The sequence below is a fragment of the Pygocentrus nattereri genome, chromosome 27 (genome assembly GCF_015220715.1).
Source record: "Pygocentrus nattereri isolate fPygNat1 chromosome 27, fPygNat1.pri, whole genome shotgun sequence".
Lineage (NCBI taxonomy): Eukaryota > Metazoa > Chordata > Actinopteri > Characiformes > Serrasalmidae > Pygocentrus > Pygocentrus nattereri.
Genome location: NC_051237.1, coordinates 10579605 through 10594724, shown reverse-complemented (window position 1 = coordinate 10594724; position 15120 = coordinate 10579605). Strand labels below are relative to the sequence as shown.

At 38.1% G+C, this 15120-nt stretch overlaps 1 protein-coding gene across 5 annotated transcripts in view; it reads right to left on the bottom strand.

Moving 5' to 3' along the window:
• Positions 1–96: 96 nt before the first annotated feature.
• The window catches only part of LOC108426524, a 71505-nt gene continuing 56481 nt past the window's right edge, over positions 97–15120 (bottom strand). For 2 of the 5 annotated variants that reach the window (XM_037535411.1, XM_037535413.1), the window contains exons 46-66: positions 14115–14172; positions 13863–13973; positions 13125–13226; positions 12433–12996; positions 9736–9810; positions 9145–9213; positions 8919–9052; positions 8728–8835; positions 8188–8245; positions 7862–7945; positions 7617–7742; positions 7292–7531; positions 6481–6603; positions 6312–6386; positions 6085–6159; positions 5867–6000; positions 3607–3735; positions 3417–3474; positions 3227–3307; positions 2701–2778; positions 97–2621 (exon numbers count right to left, since the gene is read on the bottom strand). In XM_037535411.1, the coding sequence (XP_037391308.1) occupies positions 997–2621; positions 2701–2778; positions 3227–3307; positions 3417–3474; positions 3607–3735; positions 5867–6000; positions 6085–6159; positions 6312–6386; positions 6481–6603; positions 7292–7531; positions 7617–7742; positions 7862–7945; positions 8188–8245; positions 8728–8835; positions 8919–9052; positions 9145–9213; positions 9736–9810; positions 12433–12996; positions 13125–13226; positions 13863–13973; positions 14115–14172 (4107 nt within the window). In that variant the 3' untranslated portion in view covers positions 97–996. The remainder of the gene's footprint in view (positions 2622–2700; positions 2779–3226; positions 3308–3416; positions 3475–3606; positions 3736–5866; positions 6001–6084; positions 6160–6311; positions 6387–6480; positions 6604–7291; positions 7532–7616; positions 7743–7861; positions 7946–8187; positions 8246–8727; positions 8836–8918; positions 9053–9144; positions 9214–9735; positions 9811–12432; positions 12997–13124; positions 13227–13862; positions 13974–14114; positions 14173–15120) is intronic. The other 3 variants (XR_005129754.1, XM_037535412.1, XM_037535414.1) reach the window with 3 other exon arrangements.

Below are 15120 nucleotides of genomic sequence, written 5' to 3'. Positions count from 1 at the left end.
GATTTCATGTATAGTGATTTATGGCTGTTTAAAGGGCGGGTGGTCAGTCATCCAAAAAGACCATAAATTCAGAGACAAAGAAAATGTAAACAAGCATTTCATAACCAAGTATTTATTTACAAAACTAAGAGAACTGCACAAAAAAAATTGAATCAGTTTTATGAAAGCAACAAATTATGAATTGCACATTCCTTTGTGAAACATTAAACATTACCACTGATTGTAAAACTGTGTTTAAAAGGTATAAACAAAACATAGGCTCTTTGTAGTATATCTAATAGAACAAGACAAAGGCACAAGTGTCTGGCCAAATAAAAGGAATTACAGCACTTGCTGCACAACATTTCAAAAGTATTTACATTCAAGGAATTGCAACAAAGAAAATGAAACTATCAGAGCAAAAGTTCTTTAAAAAGGAGAAAGATAAGGCCCCTTTTACATGAGTACGTGTGGTGTAAGATTTCTTCAGTTCTGCTTCTAGGAGAAAAAAAGAAAGGCAGAGAAAATGAAATAACTTTTTATATTACTGCTAAATAACTGCTTATATCTTCAGCAGTTTAGCTAAACACACATTTAATATATAAACTGTTGAAATATTAAAATCAAGATGTGGTAAAATAAGGGGCAGTACTTATAAGCAAACCTACCTTCATCACTAAATTGCTTATTTGTATTAATCTTTCATAACTGCCCTGGGAAATATGCAAGAAAATGACCCTCAGATTTAAGGACTGACATGGCAGAAACAAAACATGACTTAGTCATTCAATATAATTTGACTATGTTATTACCAATAAGACCAGATTCTGCACCAATTATTTTTATTACAATAAGTAATGCTCTTTACTAGTGTAATGTACTGGTGTAAGTGCTGGTCGTACACTTAGATGTCTGTAAATATCATCATATATAATCATAAAGCATGTGAGAAGTGGCAGATATTGATGACTTTTAATTAACAGTTAACATGTTAAAATGAAACTTACTTGTGCCCCCCTACTTGGCGGGCATGTGTCCATGTACAGAAGAAGCTGAACTGACATTTCCACTGAATGCGGTTGCCTGGTTTGGTTGATGTGCTTGATTGTAAGCAGAGAAAGCATAGTAGGCCTGATATGCCTCTGGAGACTGGAAAGCATGGAGGGCCTGGTAAACTTTTTGAGACTGATAGACTAGTTGAGATGCATAAGCTGAGTTATTGTCAGTGAAATATCTAACATTTGTAGGAGTACCTGCAGCAGCGGATTGAGCGTTCACGCCACTTTTATCTGCTGCCACAGTGTAATTATGTGCTATACCACTATATGTAACACTGGCTGGGGTATAATCAGCTTGATTATATCCAAAATATGGATAAGGCGTGGCATATCCAGGTATCACTGGACTAGTGACAGAGGCAGTTTCACCACATCCTGATGCTGTAGAAAAATATGAACTAGCACTAGCATTATGTGCTGGAACCATGTATGACATGGCAGTGTTATCCACACCAGCAAAAGTTAAAATGTCTGCATCGTTAGCAGGAACTTTCCAGTCAGCCTCACCAGAGAGGGCAGCCTCTAACTTTGTATTAAGTGTGTCAGAACTAAACTGTCGATTTTCATAATTCCAGGCATTTTCAGTTGATCTCTTTTTCACCAAGGGTCTCTCATGAAGCCGAGCAATTTCCTGCCCTTGTGTCTTCATGGATGGAACACTAATGGAACCCGTGGTAGGACAGGGAAGCTCTTGCTGAGGTGGCAAGTTGGGAGAAGACAAAGCTTGCCCATCGCTGTTTTTAGATGAAAGCAAAGGTTGATTTGAGATAGCTCGCTCAGTATGGGTACTGGGGTCTGAACTTCTTGAGGCGTTTAAATGAGAAAACTGTGATCTGTCTGAAAGGGCTGTGGACAAAATGGAATTCTCTTTCTGTACTTGAGAAAGGTTATCCAAGCCCTCATCTGAGCATCTCCTCTTTGCTGGACATTCCAAAGGTGATTGTCTCAGATGACTGGGAGGTTCATCAGTGGATAGTGTGCTAGATAATGAGGAGAGAGCCTTGCTTTCAGAATACTGCCTTTTTAAACAAGTCTTGGAAATAACTGATCTGGATTGCTCAGAGCAGTCTGAAGATGTGTTAGCTACCAATCTAGGATCTGCTGCAGCAAGACGAGCTTTATGAGTATCTGAAATTGAGCTTTTGGGTTTGGTTTTATCCACTGAATTTGTTTGTAATGACGATTTCTGAGAGGGCTTGTTTGAGATGGTTGGCTTTAGGGTGAGACATGAGTACTGGACATTGGGTCTAGGGGTACTAGCTTCAGAACTGGGAACAGAAACATGTGACGAGTCAGACTGAAAATGCCTAGGGTTCTGCTGAGTGTTAGCATAGTTCTGAGGTGATGACTCTTTAGAGAAAGCCACAGTTGTGGTGGTTATTTGGGCACTGTTTTTAGGAGTGTGTGGGCTAAGAAGACTGGGTATTTGGTGGTCAGAGGTCCAGGGTTTATTTTGTTCAAGCGTTTTTTGACTGGAGGTCACAGCACTTGAAAGTTTGATCTGCTTAACCAGCGGTGGCGACTCGTGTGGTGAATCTGGTACAGCAGCCCTGCGCTTAGAAGCTGTCTTTGGCCTCTGCACAACTACAATAAACAAGAGAAATAGTTTGTAACATACCAAATAGAAATGTGGGGTGGAATTTTTAGTTTTACTATAACTTACTTATCTCCGGTAAATCAGCAAGCTGTGGTGAATGCTGCATTGTCACTTCTGTCTCTATATTCTCCTGTTTCACCAAAACTAGTTTAAAAAAAATAAATAAATCAATAAAAATCATGAGCTGCACAATTTCTCGGTCTGTTTTGAAAGGAAAAAAACAAAACAAAACAAAAACAACAACAGAAAATAAAATCAATAAATGTGATGTGTTTTAGTATGATTATCAAAGTGATAATCTACTTCAATAAATCAAGCAGATAAGTGAACGTCTTTCCACTCATCCCAGAATGTGGCATTATTTGGCTTACTTGGCTGTTCTGCAAGCTGCCAACATGGCCAAATTAGAAATTAAATTTGTTTTCATCAGAAGAGGGCAAGACAGTGCTTAGTTATCTTCTTCATGCTCAATTATATACCTGCTCTTAAACATGTCAAAAACATTTTGTCAAGAAGAAAAAGACAAATCCTTTGAATAAAAATAACATTTCTATTCACATTATAAACAAACAATGTGAAACATGTACCTCACCTGTCTGGGTCTTGGGGGAAACGCAGGTTAGGAGAGCACAAAGCCGCTGTTCTTTTCTAATCTTCTGTAACTGTGTGATAGCTAAGAGAAAAACAATATGCATACAAACTTAAAACTTAAAAAGAGGGCACAAGAAACATCTGTATAAATTTATTTTTATTTAATAACAACTAAGTGTCAATACAATTACCTTTATCAAAAGATAGGCTTTTAATTTCTTTCAAGACAGCACACTGTACTTCTATCTCCTACAACAGGCAAATCAAAACATCAGATTTTCTGTGATACCAGTATCTCCAGATTCTAATATGGGTTGGTTGACATTTGAATTCCAATTAGAAGCATGTGTTCCACTGTAATAGGAGCAGAATCTGGTTTACCTGTAGCCAGCCTGGCTCACCCTCAAAGTTTTTCTCTACTTGGTGAGCAAGTCGCATAAGCATTGCAGATCTCTGAGTTCTACTATCAGAATCAGACCAGTCTTCACACAACCAGGGGTACCGGCGTCTCTGAATACAAAAAAAAACAAACAAAAAAAAAAACACAACAACAACAGTTGATATACATCAATTTAAACCAGTGGGTTATGCCGAGGGGCCGAAAGCTTTGTACATTTTTGTGGCTCTCTTCTCTATATCATCCCACCTTGTTTATGAAGAGCTCAACAGATACCTGGGTTTGAACAAACAATTAAGAACATACGGTCCCCTAGAATGGGAATTGGGAACTGCTCCCTTACAATATGTTCCAGGGGCATCTCCAGACCCAATTTAATGTCATATGCTATACCGTAATCAAGGTGAAAAAAGTCAATACATAATCCAATTTTAACAACAAAAACTAATTCACTACAAACTCTACATTTCCCAAAGTGCCTCATCATCTTTCCTTTGAACACCTTCAGTTACCATGAAGCAGGGATGGGGGAGTAGCTAAGTAGCGCGCTTTTTGTAGTTGGCTACAAATATTTGTAGCTAGTAGCTGTAGCGCCTAATTTTATGTAGCTATAGCAAAAATATTCGCTACAATTTCGCTACAGGCTTCAGTCAATCTGCGCAAAATGAAACACAGGACGCGGTTGTTCACTGGGCTGGTGGGGACTGCGCAAACCTGACTGGGCTGCAGACGTGTACGCACTCACCCCACACGCTGATCACCCCTTACTTAACTCGGGTCGTAAACGAAATGTTAAGAAGAGCTGTAAAAATTAAACCACCTTGGGAGGCATGACATTTTATATCTATTGTACTATCTTGGCTGTAAGTATGTCTCCGTATGTGCTGATGTTGTAGTATAGGCTGAAAATATAAACGCAATTGCAAACTCACTTTGCTCTGATTTAACCTTTAACCTCTCACTCAATTTGTCCCGTTCCACCTTAAACGGTGCCTGAGGCGCTAGACTGCTGCGCCATTTAAGGTGGAACGGGACAATTTGAAAAAAGAAGCAGGAGAAAGAGAAACTGACTTCAGTTTTGTGAGTTGCTGCAGATTAAACGTATGAGTAAACGAGCTGAATACTAAACGTAAATAGGTCCATTCATCTCCAAATTATCCACATTGATCTCAAATCTCTCTTTGCCATTTCGTTATCTGTGTTGCTGTGTGTCCAGCAGTCTGCATTGCTGTGTCCAAACAGTCTGAATGTCAGTCTTCAGCTTAAAAGGTAGGCGAATTAGCAGTTAGGCATTAAATCCAGCGACCATTTATTGTGACAACTGTGGTAGAGCTGTGTGTTACAAAGATTTTACAGCAAAGGAGGATTATGTTATTTTACCTAAAAATCTAGTTCTGCTGTGGAGCCGCAACAGTGGAGAGACTATTCAGGCCTGATTCTCACCCCAAACAGGACCGGAGTCACTGATGAGAATTTGGAAATGTTGAAGTTTAACAAGGACTCTGAATATCTGTGTCTACACCGATCAGGCATAAAATTATGACCACCTCACTGTTTCTAGACACTCCTACCTTGTCAGTCCACCTTGTTCATCTAAAGTCAGAGACGATAGCTCTTCTCCTGCTGCGAAGTTTGTGTTGGTTATCCTCTAGTCCTTCATCAGTGGTCAGAGGATGCTGCCCATAGGACACTTTTGGTTGGTGAACATTTTTGGTTGGTGAACTATTCTCAGTCCAGCAGTGACACTGAGGTGCTTAAAAGACTCCAGCAGCACTGCTATGTCTGATCCACTCAGACCAGCACAACACAGTCTTTTTCAGGAAAGGCCTTGCTTATTTCAGCAAGGCAATACCAAACCAAAATCTGCACGTATTGCAACAGCATGGAGACAGCACATCAAAAGTGTCTGTGTGCTAAACTGGCCTGTCTGCAGTCCTGATTGGTCACTCATTGTAAACCTTTGGTGTAAAGCTCCCACACTTTCATTTGTATTAATGCTCCATTTATCTGAGGAATGCTCTGGTTGTCTCTGCCTGTGTGTTTTGGCTGGATAGTCAAGGACATTCAGAAGCTACAAATGCTGTAGCAACCGTGGAATGAAAGAATGTTTCGGATTATCAGGCAATTCAGATACTTACTCTGTCCAATCTGCTTGAAACAGAGATTTGGATGATTATGTTTTAACTGACAGGACAAAAACAAACTCTGTGTCAAACTTTAGCTTTATAAGCCAAGGTAACTCACCAGATAACACTCTCGGTGGCCAGGCTTCAGTAGGTGGTTGATGATTAGGTCATGGCTGAGTTTGCTGGAACAGGATACACACAAATACAGTGGAGCCTGACCCTCACTTTGGCACACAATCACTGAGCGCAGACCTGTGGAACACACACACACACACATATATTAAAGAAACCGTGTCCTACTTAATGTACAGTGAATGTAAACCCAGTGATACTGACCAACGACAGCGTCCGACACTGCTCTTTTACTGCTTAGATATCCTTTCAAGTCAGCTGTGTGCTTGAATGGATTTCCTGTTCAAGCAATACAAACATCAAAGTCTAATTAATCCATTAATACCACGTAGTCCAAAAAGGATTGCTGCCAATGTAATGCACAAATACCAAAATATTTCAAACTTTTTTGTAATACTAAAGAGACTTGAAGCAGTATTTACTACCCTCACCTGTAGCTTCTCTAGAACTTGGTGCTTCCGAACTAGGAGCAATGTGAACTGCAAAACTACATGTCCCTGGAGAAACTAAGAAAATTAAGAAGATATTTTGAATCTTGCATTATCTGTAAAACACACAAAACTATAGAAAATACATTTGTTCAAAAAGTGATTTTGTTACCCTCATCATAGTCTGGTTTCTCCTGTTTAATACTGATCATACAGGAAGAGGTTTGTGCAGTTATTTGTTGTAGTCCTTTGCCAGTTAACTCTGGAGTTTGTGAAACATGTGAATTTGCACAACCTGACAAAACAAAACAACAATCCAAATTTTATATACACATACACAGGGTGAGTCAAAAGTCACAGGACACTGTTTTATTTTATTTTTTATGCTGTCACAAGCCTCCACAATGCCGTGCTGAAGGTGGTATTTGTTGCAGATTTTCTCAGCATACACAACTGGTTTGAGATGAGCCCAGAGATAAGTCGATAATAAAACAAAAATTAAAATAAAACAAAACCTGTCCTGTGACAGGTGAGTCAAAAGCTACACATAATGCATGTTATTGGGTAATGCCATTAATATATTTACTAGTGTTTCTAGTTTGTTGGTAGGGTATTCCTAGATGTTTTTTAGGGGTTGCTAATGTGTTGGGTGTTGTTATATGGTGACTAGTATTGGAGGTGGTTGTTAGGATATTATTAAGTCATTGCTACAGGTTTGCTATACTGTTCATGGGATGGCTATGGTGTTTCATGTGGTTGCTAGGTGCTTTTAGGTGGTTGTTATGGTATTGGAGGTGATTGCAAAAGTATTGCTAGGTGTTTACGATCACTCATTGTTGATTAGAGGTTACTAGGTTACTAGATTGCTAGAGGATTGTTAATGTACTTCCATGGTGACATAAGAGATCTTTTTGCCATTCATTCCTATGGGGAGCAAATTCTGCAACAACAGACTGGCGCATTTTGCATTCACACACTCATACCAGGTGTTTCCGGTGTACTTTCAGTATGTGTCTCAGGAGAGTGAAGCCCAGTGTTTTTGCTTTCAAACTCTGCTGCTAGACCTGGTTGTGAGTTAAACTGATGCTGCGTTTGTTGTGCTTCAGCCATTTCTGGACTCTTCCTGGTTTCCTGAGGGCTTTGATTGTGCTGATATAGCTGATCCCTGGTGAGCCTGCTCATTTCAGTGCTTCTATTAAGGTTGCCCTGCATACCATCAAAAGCTGGAAAACAGTCATCACATACTCATCAGTTCAGTTCTAGACAGTTATCCACCAAAATAGAATTTTTTGTTTCTTTATTTCTCACCCCTGTCTGTTACTTGGCTGTTGTGAACTCCATGTTGTGTTTGGCTTGGACTGAGGACACAGTTTTGCTGAGGCTGATGTCTGTGTGTTTCTCTATCAGTCTCTACGTGGTATTGCTGTAACCTTGCTGCAAAAGAAGTACAAAGACAGGCTTTCATTACTTCACATGTACCTATAATCGCTTATTAAGACACTATTGGTGATCACATGAAATAAAAAAAATTTAATAATTGGGTGTGACACTACCTCTTGGAGTCTGGCCTGTGAGATGCAAAGGCAGAGAACTCTGGCCCTGTTCTGGTCCGTACATTCGCTGTAGTATTTCAATTGCTAAAATATGCAAAACACACATACAAGTGACCTGTAACTATGACAATCAATCATCAGTGATCCCTAGAGTTTAAAGAAATGAAAGAAAACCACAAACTGAATATCGAACAATGTGGAAAAGCATAAATAGAAAAGTCACCAAAGGGCTGTATCAGCCTTACATGCATCATCTAAAAAAAATGAGATAGCATGTTCTGTTCATTTCAACGGCAGATATAAACTACACGTATAGGTGCACTCACCACTGAGGTAGTCTGCTGATTGCAAACTGTCATACTGCTTGTGGTCCAGCTTGATGACCTGTACAAAACAAATAACCCAGTGTTTTTAGTTCAGACTTTTGCTTAATTGAGAGAATAACAGCTCATTTTCCCTCTTGACCATAGGCGTTTCTAGCCCCTAAATTGAGTCCCAGCACCTCTAAAAATAAGAGTAAAAATCTTCATGTCATAGAATGATGAGGATATGATGAGGAAAAAAAACAGGTTGTGCTGGTCTCATTGGGTGCTCAGCACCCCTAAATCTCTGATCTTAGAATTGTTCCTGCTCTTGACCATTCCTCAATATAGTCATCATTCCAGATGTCATAAGTTCTGCTATGTCTGTGAAATGAATAAAAGCACTATGCTATTGTGTTTATGTATAAAGTATGAAAGTATTTGCTTGTGTACTTATGCATTTTGCTAAAGCGAGATAACTGTAATCTGTTTGAAACATCATCTTGAATCCTTTAAATGTTACAATCCAGTCAGGATCAAGTCTTTCAACCTAAAATAGTTTACCTTGGCATCTAAGCCCCGCTCCTCCGAAGCTAGTTTCTTAGCTAAGTCACGAACAGTCAGGTTTTGTCTGGTCTGCCACTGCTGAAATATTACAGGATACCGAATCCTCTGAAAAAAATTGCAATTTTAACATTATGAGCAGTAATTTAATTTAAACACAACTTGAACATCATAAACACTTGTGCACTCACAATGGAAGAGTATTGGTGCTGCTCACTGGTCATATGGCAACAAATGTTCTTTGTGCTGAACTTCACAGCACAATTCAGACACAAAAATAAAGTTGGTCGCGCTGTTGTTCGGCACTCCACAATGTTAGATAGACCTGCAAAACACATAACACACAAAGTACATTTCTCAAAAATACATATATTCACAATAACACAACATAATATGACTAGTTTCATATGCACATACCTATAATTGGCTCTGTACTAGGAAGATTCCGCAAATTGAGAAACATATAGGCGTTGCTTTGCCCCACCACTGTCAGGCACAGATGACAAAAACAAGGTAGCATTTAAAAAGAGACAAAGCATGTGTGTAGTTACACAAAAATAAAAGATTATCAAAAAGAAAATAAACCACTTATTTGATTTTTCTCAATAAGGCTCACGGGGCCTGATCATTCAGGATATCACCTCTTGAAATACTTTAAAGAAATTCCCTGTGTCAGCAGCACATATGAAAGAAAGGCACATTTCCCTTGTGGATTCAGTAAAAGATGTTGATATAGTATGTAAACATGATCAAAATGTTTATATGTGCTATTCACTCACCAGCCCATAAGTTCATATATAAAAAAGCCAAAGTTGCAAGAACAGCCGATTTTGAATTAATATTTTTTTCTGATGTCTCAAAAATGGTTATGTAAACATAAATTATGGCTGTTTTTCATAAATAAAACCACAAACCTATCGGAAAATACAAGAAAAAAGTAAGCAACAATGTGTTTAAGTAACACAATTCTCTCACAAAATGTCAGGGAATACAAAAAGTAGCACAAACCTGTGGGCAGGTTCTGAAAAATGTCCATGTGTGGTGATGCAGTGACCAGAAGCCTGCTCTCCTCTCCTCTGCACACTGCAGAAATATATCAGCACACACATATTAACATTTCATTTCAACAATTATCTGAATATGGAGTCAGAAAAAACAAAAAACAAAAACACTGCAATGTCCATGGCTGAAAATAGTGAAGCCAGTTCTCTTTGAGTTTGCATCTAAGCGATTTAGTGTGGTTACAGAGAAACAAAGTTCAGGTGTCACAGGTAGATTTCAGCTGTCTATTACAATCTTATGCATCAGATAAATTCTCCTGTCATGCTAGGTCAGAGTGGTGACTTAACACTCAGTCGATCCTGTGGGCATCCTAAATTCTCAGATACTTGAGACCAGAGATTCCCAACCTTTAAGCTCATGGTCCACACAACTGACCACAAAAACAGCCATGGCATACAAGATTTTACCAAGCAAATAATTTAAAGTGAAAATAAATATAATACAATAATCAACGTAGTCTGTCTTGATTTTTGGAAAAAAGGTTATATTATAAAAAGCTGGTATGCTGTGTAAAAAGTAAATATAAAAACAAAATGCAATGATGTGCAAATTTAGACCCTATATGTAACTGAAAAGAGAGTACAAAGAGTATAAAAGACAACAAAAATCAAATTCAAAATGGGGATATATATTTTTTTTTCCATTTTCAACATTTAATATGTTATCTTAGTGCTATTTTCAATTAAATACTGGATTTAAAATTGTTTGCATAACACTGCATTCTGTTTTTATTTACATTTTGCACAGCATCTCAACGTTTTTGGAAACAGGGCTATAAGAGGACTAAATATATGTTTTTGAAAAAATATTTTGTCATACATAACATTTGGTTTATACTATAGTCCAAAAAATAAAAAATAAATAAATAAATAAAAATAAATTAGACATGACCACTGCCCTACACTACAAATCACAGAATAGAAGGATGTAGGCAAATCACAACTGGATCAGTCTTCATATGCTTGTCTGCCTTGATCTGTTCTGTCACCTAGGTATGGTATATTCAGACAGTAATGTTTTGGTTTGGTTTTTTTGGATCAAAATTCAGTTCTACTCCAGGTTGTTGGATCATGTAGTCAATGAACAGGAACAACCTATTTCGCAACAGATTTAGTTGTTTAGACCCTTGTGGAAATAGGATGTTGGCTATTCAATAAAGCGAGGGTCAAAGAAGTACCCTCGGTGTGTACAGTACAGCAGTTTTAAACATTAGTATTTATGTAAAGAAAATGCACAGTGAAACAATGAAAATAAAAGATTCTTTGTATTTTCTTACATTCCAGTTATCACAGTTATCTAATATATTCATTAGAAAAAGATAAATGAACATAGCAAACCCAGATTCCCGACATACACTTGCAATATATATTTGGTCCCATGTTTCTGTAAAATTGCTTCGTGATGTCTATGATATTATTAAACTACAGAAACTTTGTGTATTACACAATACTGTGCAAAAGACTAAAACAGTGGTTTTCAACTTGTAGGCTGTGACAGGACATCATAAATTCGATAAAATAAATTTACTGCTGTCCAAAAAAATATTGCACGAATAAACTGTTAGGTGTGATGGCTGATTTGAATAAATCTCTCATTAATCAGCAGATTAGATGTTGAGTAAAAAGAGAAATATTGGATTTTCATCCACTTAAGATTAAGCTGTGTGCTTCTGAACGGACCTTCTGAACTTTCTAGACACAAAACAAAAGACTGGCATAGGATGCATTTGCACCCAGGAGAAGCCAAAATGGTAATACATGTGGATTTATAAATGCTAAATAAGGTAAAGGAATTACCTCATCCCCCCTCAAAAAAAAATAAAATAAATAAATTGTGTACTAGCAACACAACATTTAAGTTGTGTTTTGAATGCTGTCTGTGCTTTGGTTGTCCCCTGAAGCCTTTTCGTTTCTCCACCAACTCAGTATTTGAAGTGTTTATTTTGTTTGATTCTTTTTGATAATTTAAGACTTATAATTATTCAAAGCTAAGTGTATAGCAGTTGTTAGAGATTTAATCAGACGTCTGGGCCCTGGGTAGTAGGGACTGTAGTAGGGAGAAGCCAGACCTTCTTTTACAACTTTAATTTATTCAGCATGTCATCCAACATTTATTAGCTGCCAAACATCATCAACTAATGAGGTGATTCAAGAAATGTTTAGTTATTTTTTTATAGTTTGTGTCACATTACAAAATCAAGCAGATTGATTACTATATCACGTGTTTGCAATTTAAATGATCTGCTTGGTAAAATCTTGTGGGACATGGAAGCCTGTGTGGGCCACAAGTAAGACAAGGTAAAAAGGTTTATGGTCTTGACACTGCTTCACCAGCAAAAACAGGGATACTTGACTGATAAGATTATAAACTAAACTACAGGCATTTCTTCTGAGAAAACATGAGAGAAGTATGTCTGTCTATCTCAAACTGCTGATTCCAAAGGGAAGTACAACACAAATGGGAGTTGTGTGTGCATTGGGGCTGTAAGTACGCATCAAACAACATAAATAAAATTGTGTCAGAAAAGAGGAGGAGGGACGAATAGAAAGACCAACAGATAGACGGAGACAAACACAGACATACACCCAAACAGAGTTATATAAAGAAAGAGTGTACGAGTGGGAGTAAGAAAGACAATTTTACCATCTGCATGATCTTCACCCTCCATGGGATGACTTCTGGAGTGCGGTAGCAGAGAGATGGATGAAGGGGAGATTTGGTAACAAGCAGTGGAAGGGGGAGAATATGGCGAGGCAATATAAGGTGTGGCCCGGGACTCAGCTGCAGCCGGAGAAGAGATGGGTTCATAGAGAGGTGGAGGAGAATTGGGCTTATACAGGGAAGGAGGAGCGATGGGCTCATACAGGGGTGGAGGTGAAGACAGTGACTGTGAGGAAGTAACAGGCTGAGAGGAAAGCAAAGGAAAGTCAGGGATAGGAGGTGGCAGAGGAGGTTGGTCAGGGAAAGAATGTGGGAGAGGGGGGAGAGGTGGTAGGTCAGAGACAGGAGGTGGAAGAGGAGGCAGAGGAACAGGGGAAGTCAGTATGCTTGGTGGTGCAGAAGGAACTGGTGTATGGAGGTTTGGAGAAGATGTGTCACAAGGAGTGCCTAATGGGCGATCGGATGAGACAGAAAAAGAGGAAACAAAGCAAGGATCCAGAGGTATGGGGCCTGAATGGCTTCCACTCAGAGGATCTGACATGTCATCTAGACAAAAAAAAAAAACAACAAAAAAAAAAAACACAATACAAAAGATATGGTTAGTTCTTTCATGTTTCAAGAAAAACATGAACAAACCACAATTCAATATGTTTAGTGTTTAGAAGTAACCTCACCTGGAATCACAGACGCCTCCAGTATGGGGGATTGCTCTTGCTGCAAAGAGCAGCTAGCTGCAGCAGAACATGGCATGTGATCGTCAATATCATTGTAGGTTCCTGCATTTTAATGCATAATTATTTATTGTACAATTTAATGCATAATTGTTTTTTTGTTGAATTTAACATATTGGAAAAAAATAGTGTGAGCTGTGAAAATGTTATTGTATATTTTATATTTTAAATTACATTTTCAAGCTTGCTCCCTGTAGAGAATGTGTTAACTTATTTAATTTAGAAAAACAACATAGCATATCATTTGACCAGGGTGGCCCAAATGTTTGCCCATAACCACATGTGCTAAAACACCTTTATATAGAACATATATAAATATATTAAATTACTTAGACTATGTTTTATGTAATGATTATTTGATGGGATTAACATGGCACTAAATCATATATAGTTGAGATGAAATGCATATTGTGGAAATGTACAATGACATGCAAATTAATGAAGAAATATCTCTTTGTGCATTGACTGATATTATAAACAGAAACAGCTTCTTTAATTTGCCAAACCCTGGGCTTGGGCTACAAAGAATACATTCCATATGAAGTTTTTCTATCAAATAAAACAACTACAGAGGTATAGAAACAGGTGGCTCTCCCAATTCAACAGGGTGAGGGAAGTATAACTGACAAATAAAATAAAGACGGCATAAGAGGTGGAAAGATAATGTGGTTTAGCAGTTACCATGTGTACTGTCCATTGCTGTGCTAGTGCTGGATTCTGGAGAGGCATGGCCACCTCTCAGTTCCACTCCAGCCTTTAGTTTTGTCTGCTGTAATTTCAGCTGAGACAGGGCTGATAGACAGACAGATAGACAGACAATTAAATAATTAATGAATGAATGATTTGGTGTTGTTGTTGATCAAAAACCCAAACTTATACAAGTTAGCCAAAGTCAGGTCTGGCTTATCTAATGAATCACATTGAAGGGCTTACCTTCACTGATAGGTGCAGTCCTTAAGGCTCTGAAGACATCAGCAGGGACCTTTAGTTTCTGAAGAAAAGAAAAAAAAATAGAAATACAAATAATGACACCGGTCATAAGTACGCCCATCACTTTATTCATAATTTTCTAATTGTACCCCCCAAAAAATATTTGCGTTGCAGCAATTAATTGACAGGAAAAAATCTTAAATGGGGGAAATAAAAAAAAAAAAAATCTTACTGAACATGCAGCCTAATTACAGTTTTGAGAGGACAGCACTAAATGTAATGTAATATAAATGACATCCATCATTAAATGGCAGACTCTTGGAAAAAGCATCATCAAATCAAAGTACTTTTACCTGCTTTAATTTCTAATAAATTACTTTTACTTCACCATTTTAATGTAATAGCCATACCAGAGTAAATGCAAAATGCAACAGCTCTGGCAGCCACGGTTTATTGGAAACTGACTAAAAATGACAAATGCCTGCAATATTCTGAAAACCTTGGACCTCTGCCCATTTCCCCACCCTGTTCACTACTGTCTAGTTCACCCTTTTGTGCAATGGGTCCTTCTGGCTTCACAAGCAAGAATTAGTACAGGAATGATCCCTCTCGGCAGAGCTTTGATGCAAACCATATGTAGAGTAGTAAAGATACCTGCATTAGTAGTGGTAAGAAATAATAATTACACACTACATGGTCAAAAGTGTGTGGACACCCTTCCTAATTATTGGGTTCAGGTGTTTCAGCCTCATCCATCCTAAAACACATTGCCATGCAATGTTAGACTAAAATTAGTAGTAGAATGGGCTTTGCCAATTAATGCCCATGGTTTTGGGATGTCCAACAAGCTCATAGTTTTCGTGGTGAGCTGTTCACATACTTTTGGCATACGGTGTGCCGTTGGTGCATGATTCCTTATTAGCTGAATTACAAGTGTGTGATGCTTTAACATATCCTTCAGTGCCATTATGTGTGTGTTTCCTTGTGCTTTAGACAAAGTGAAGCTGTG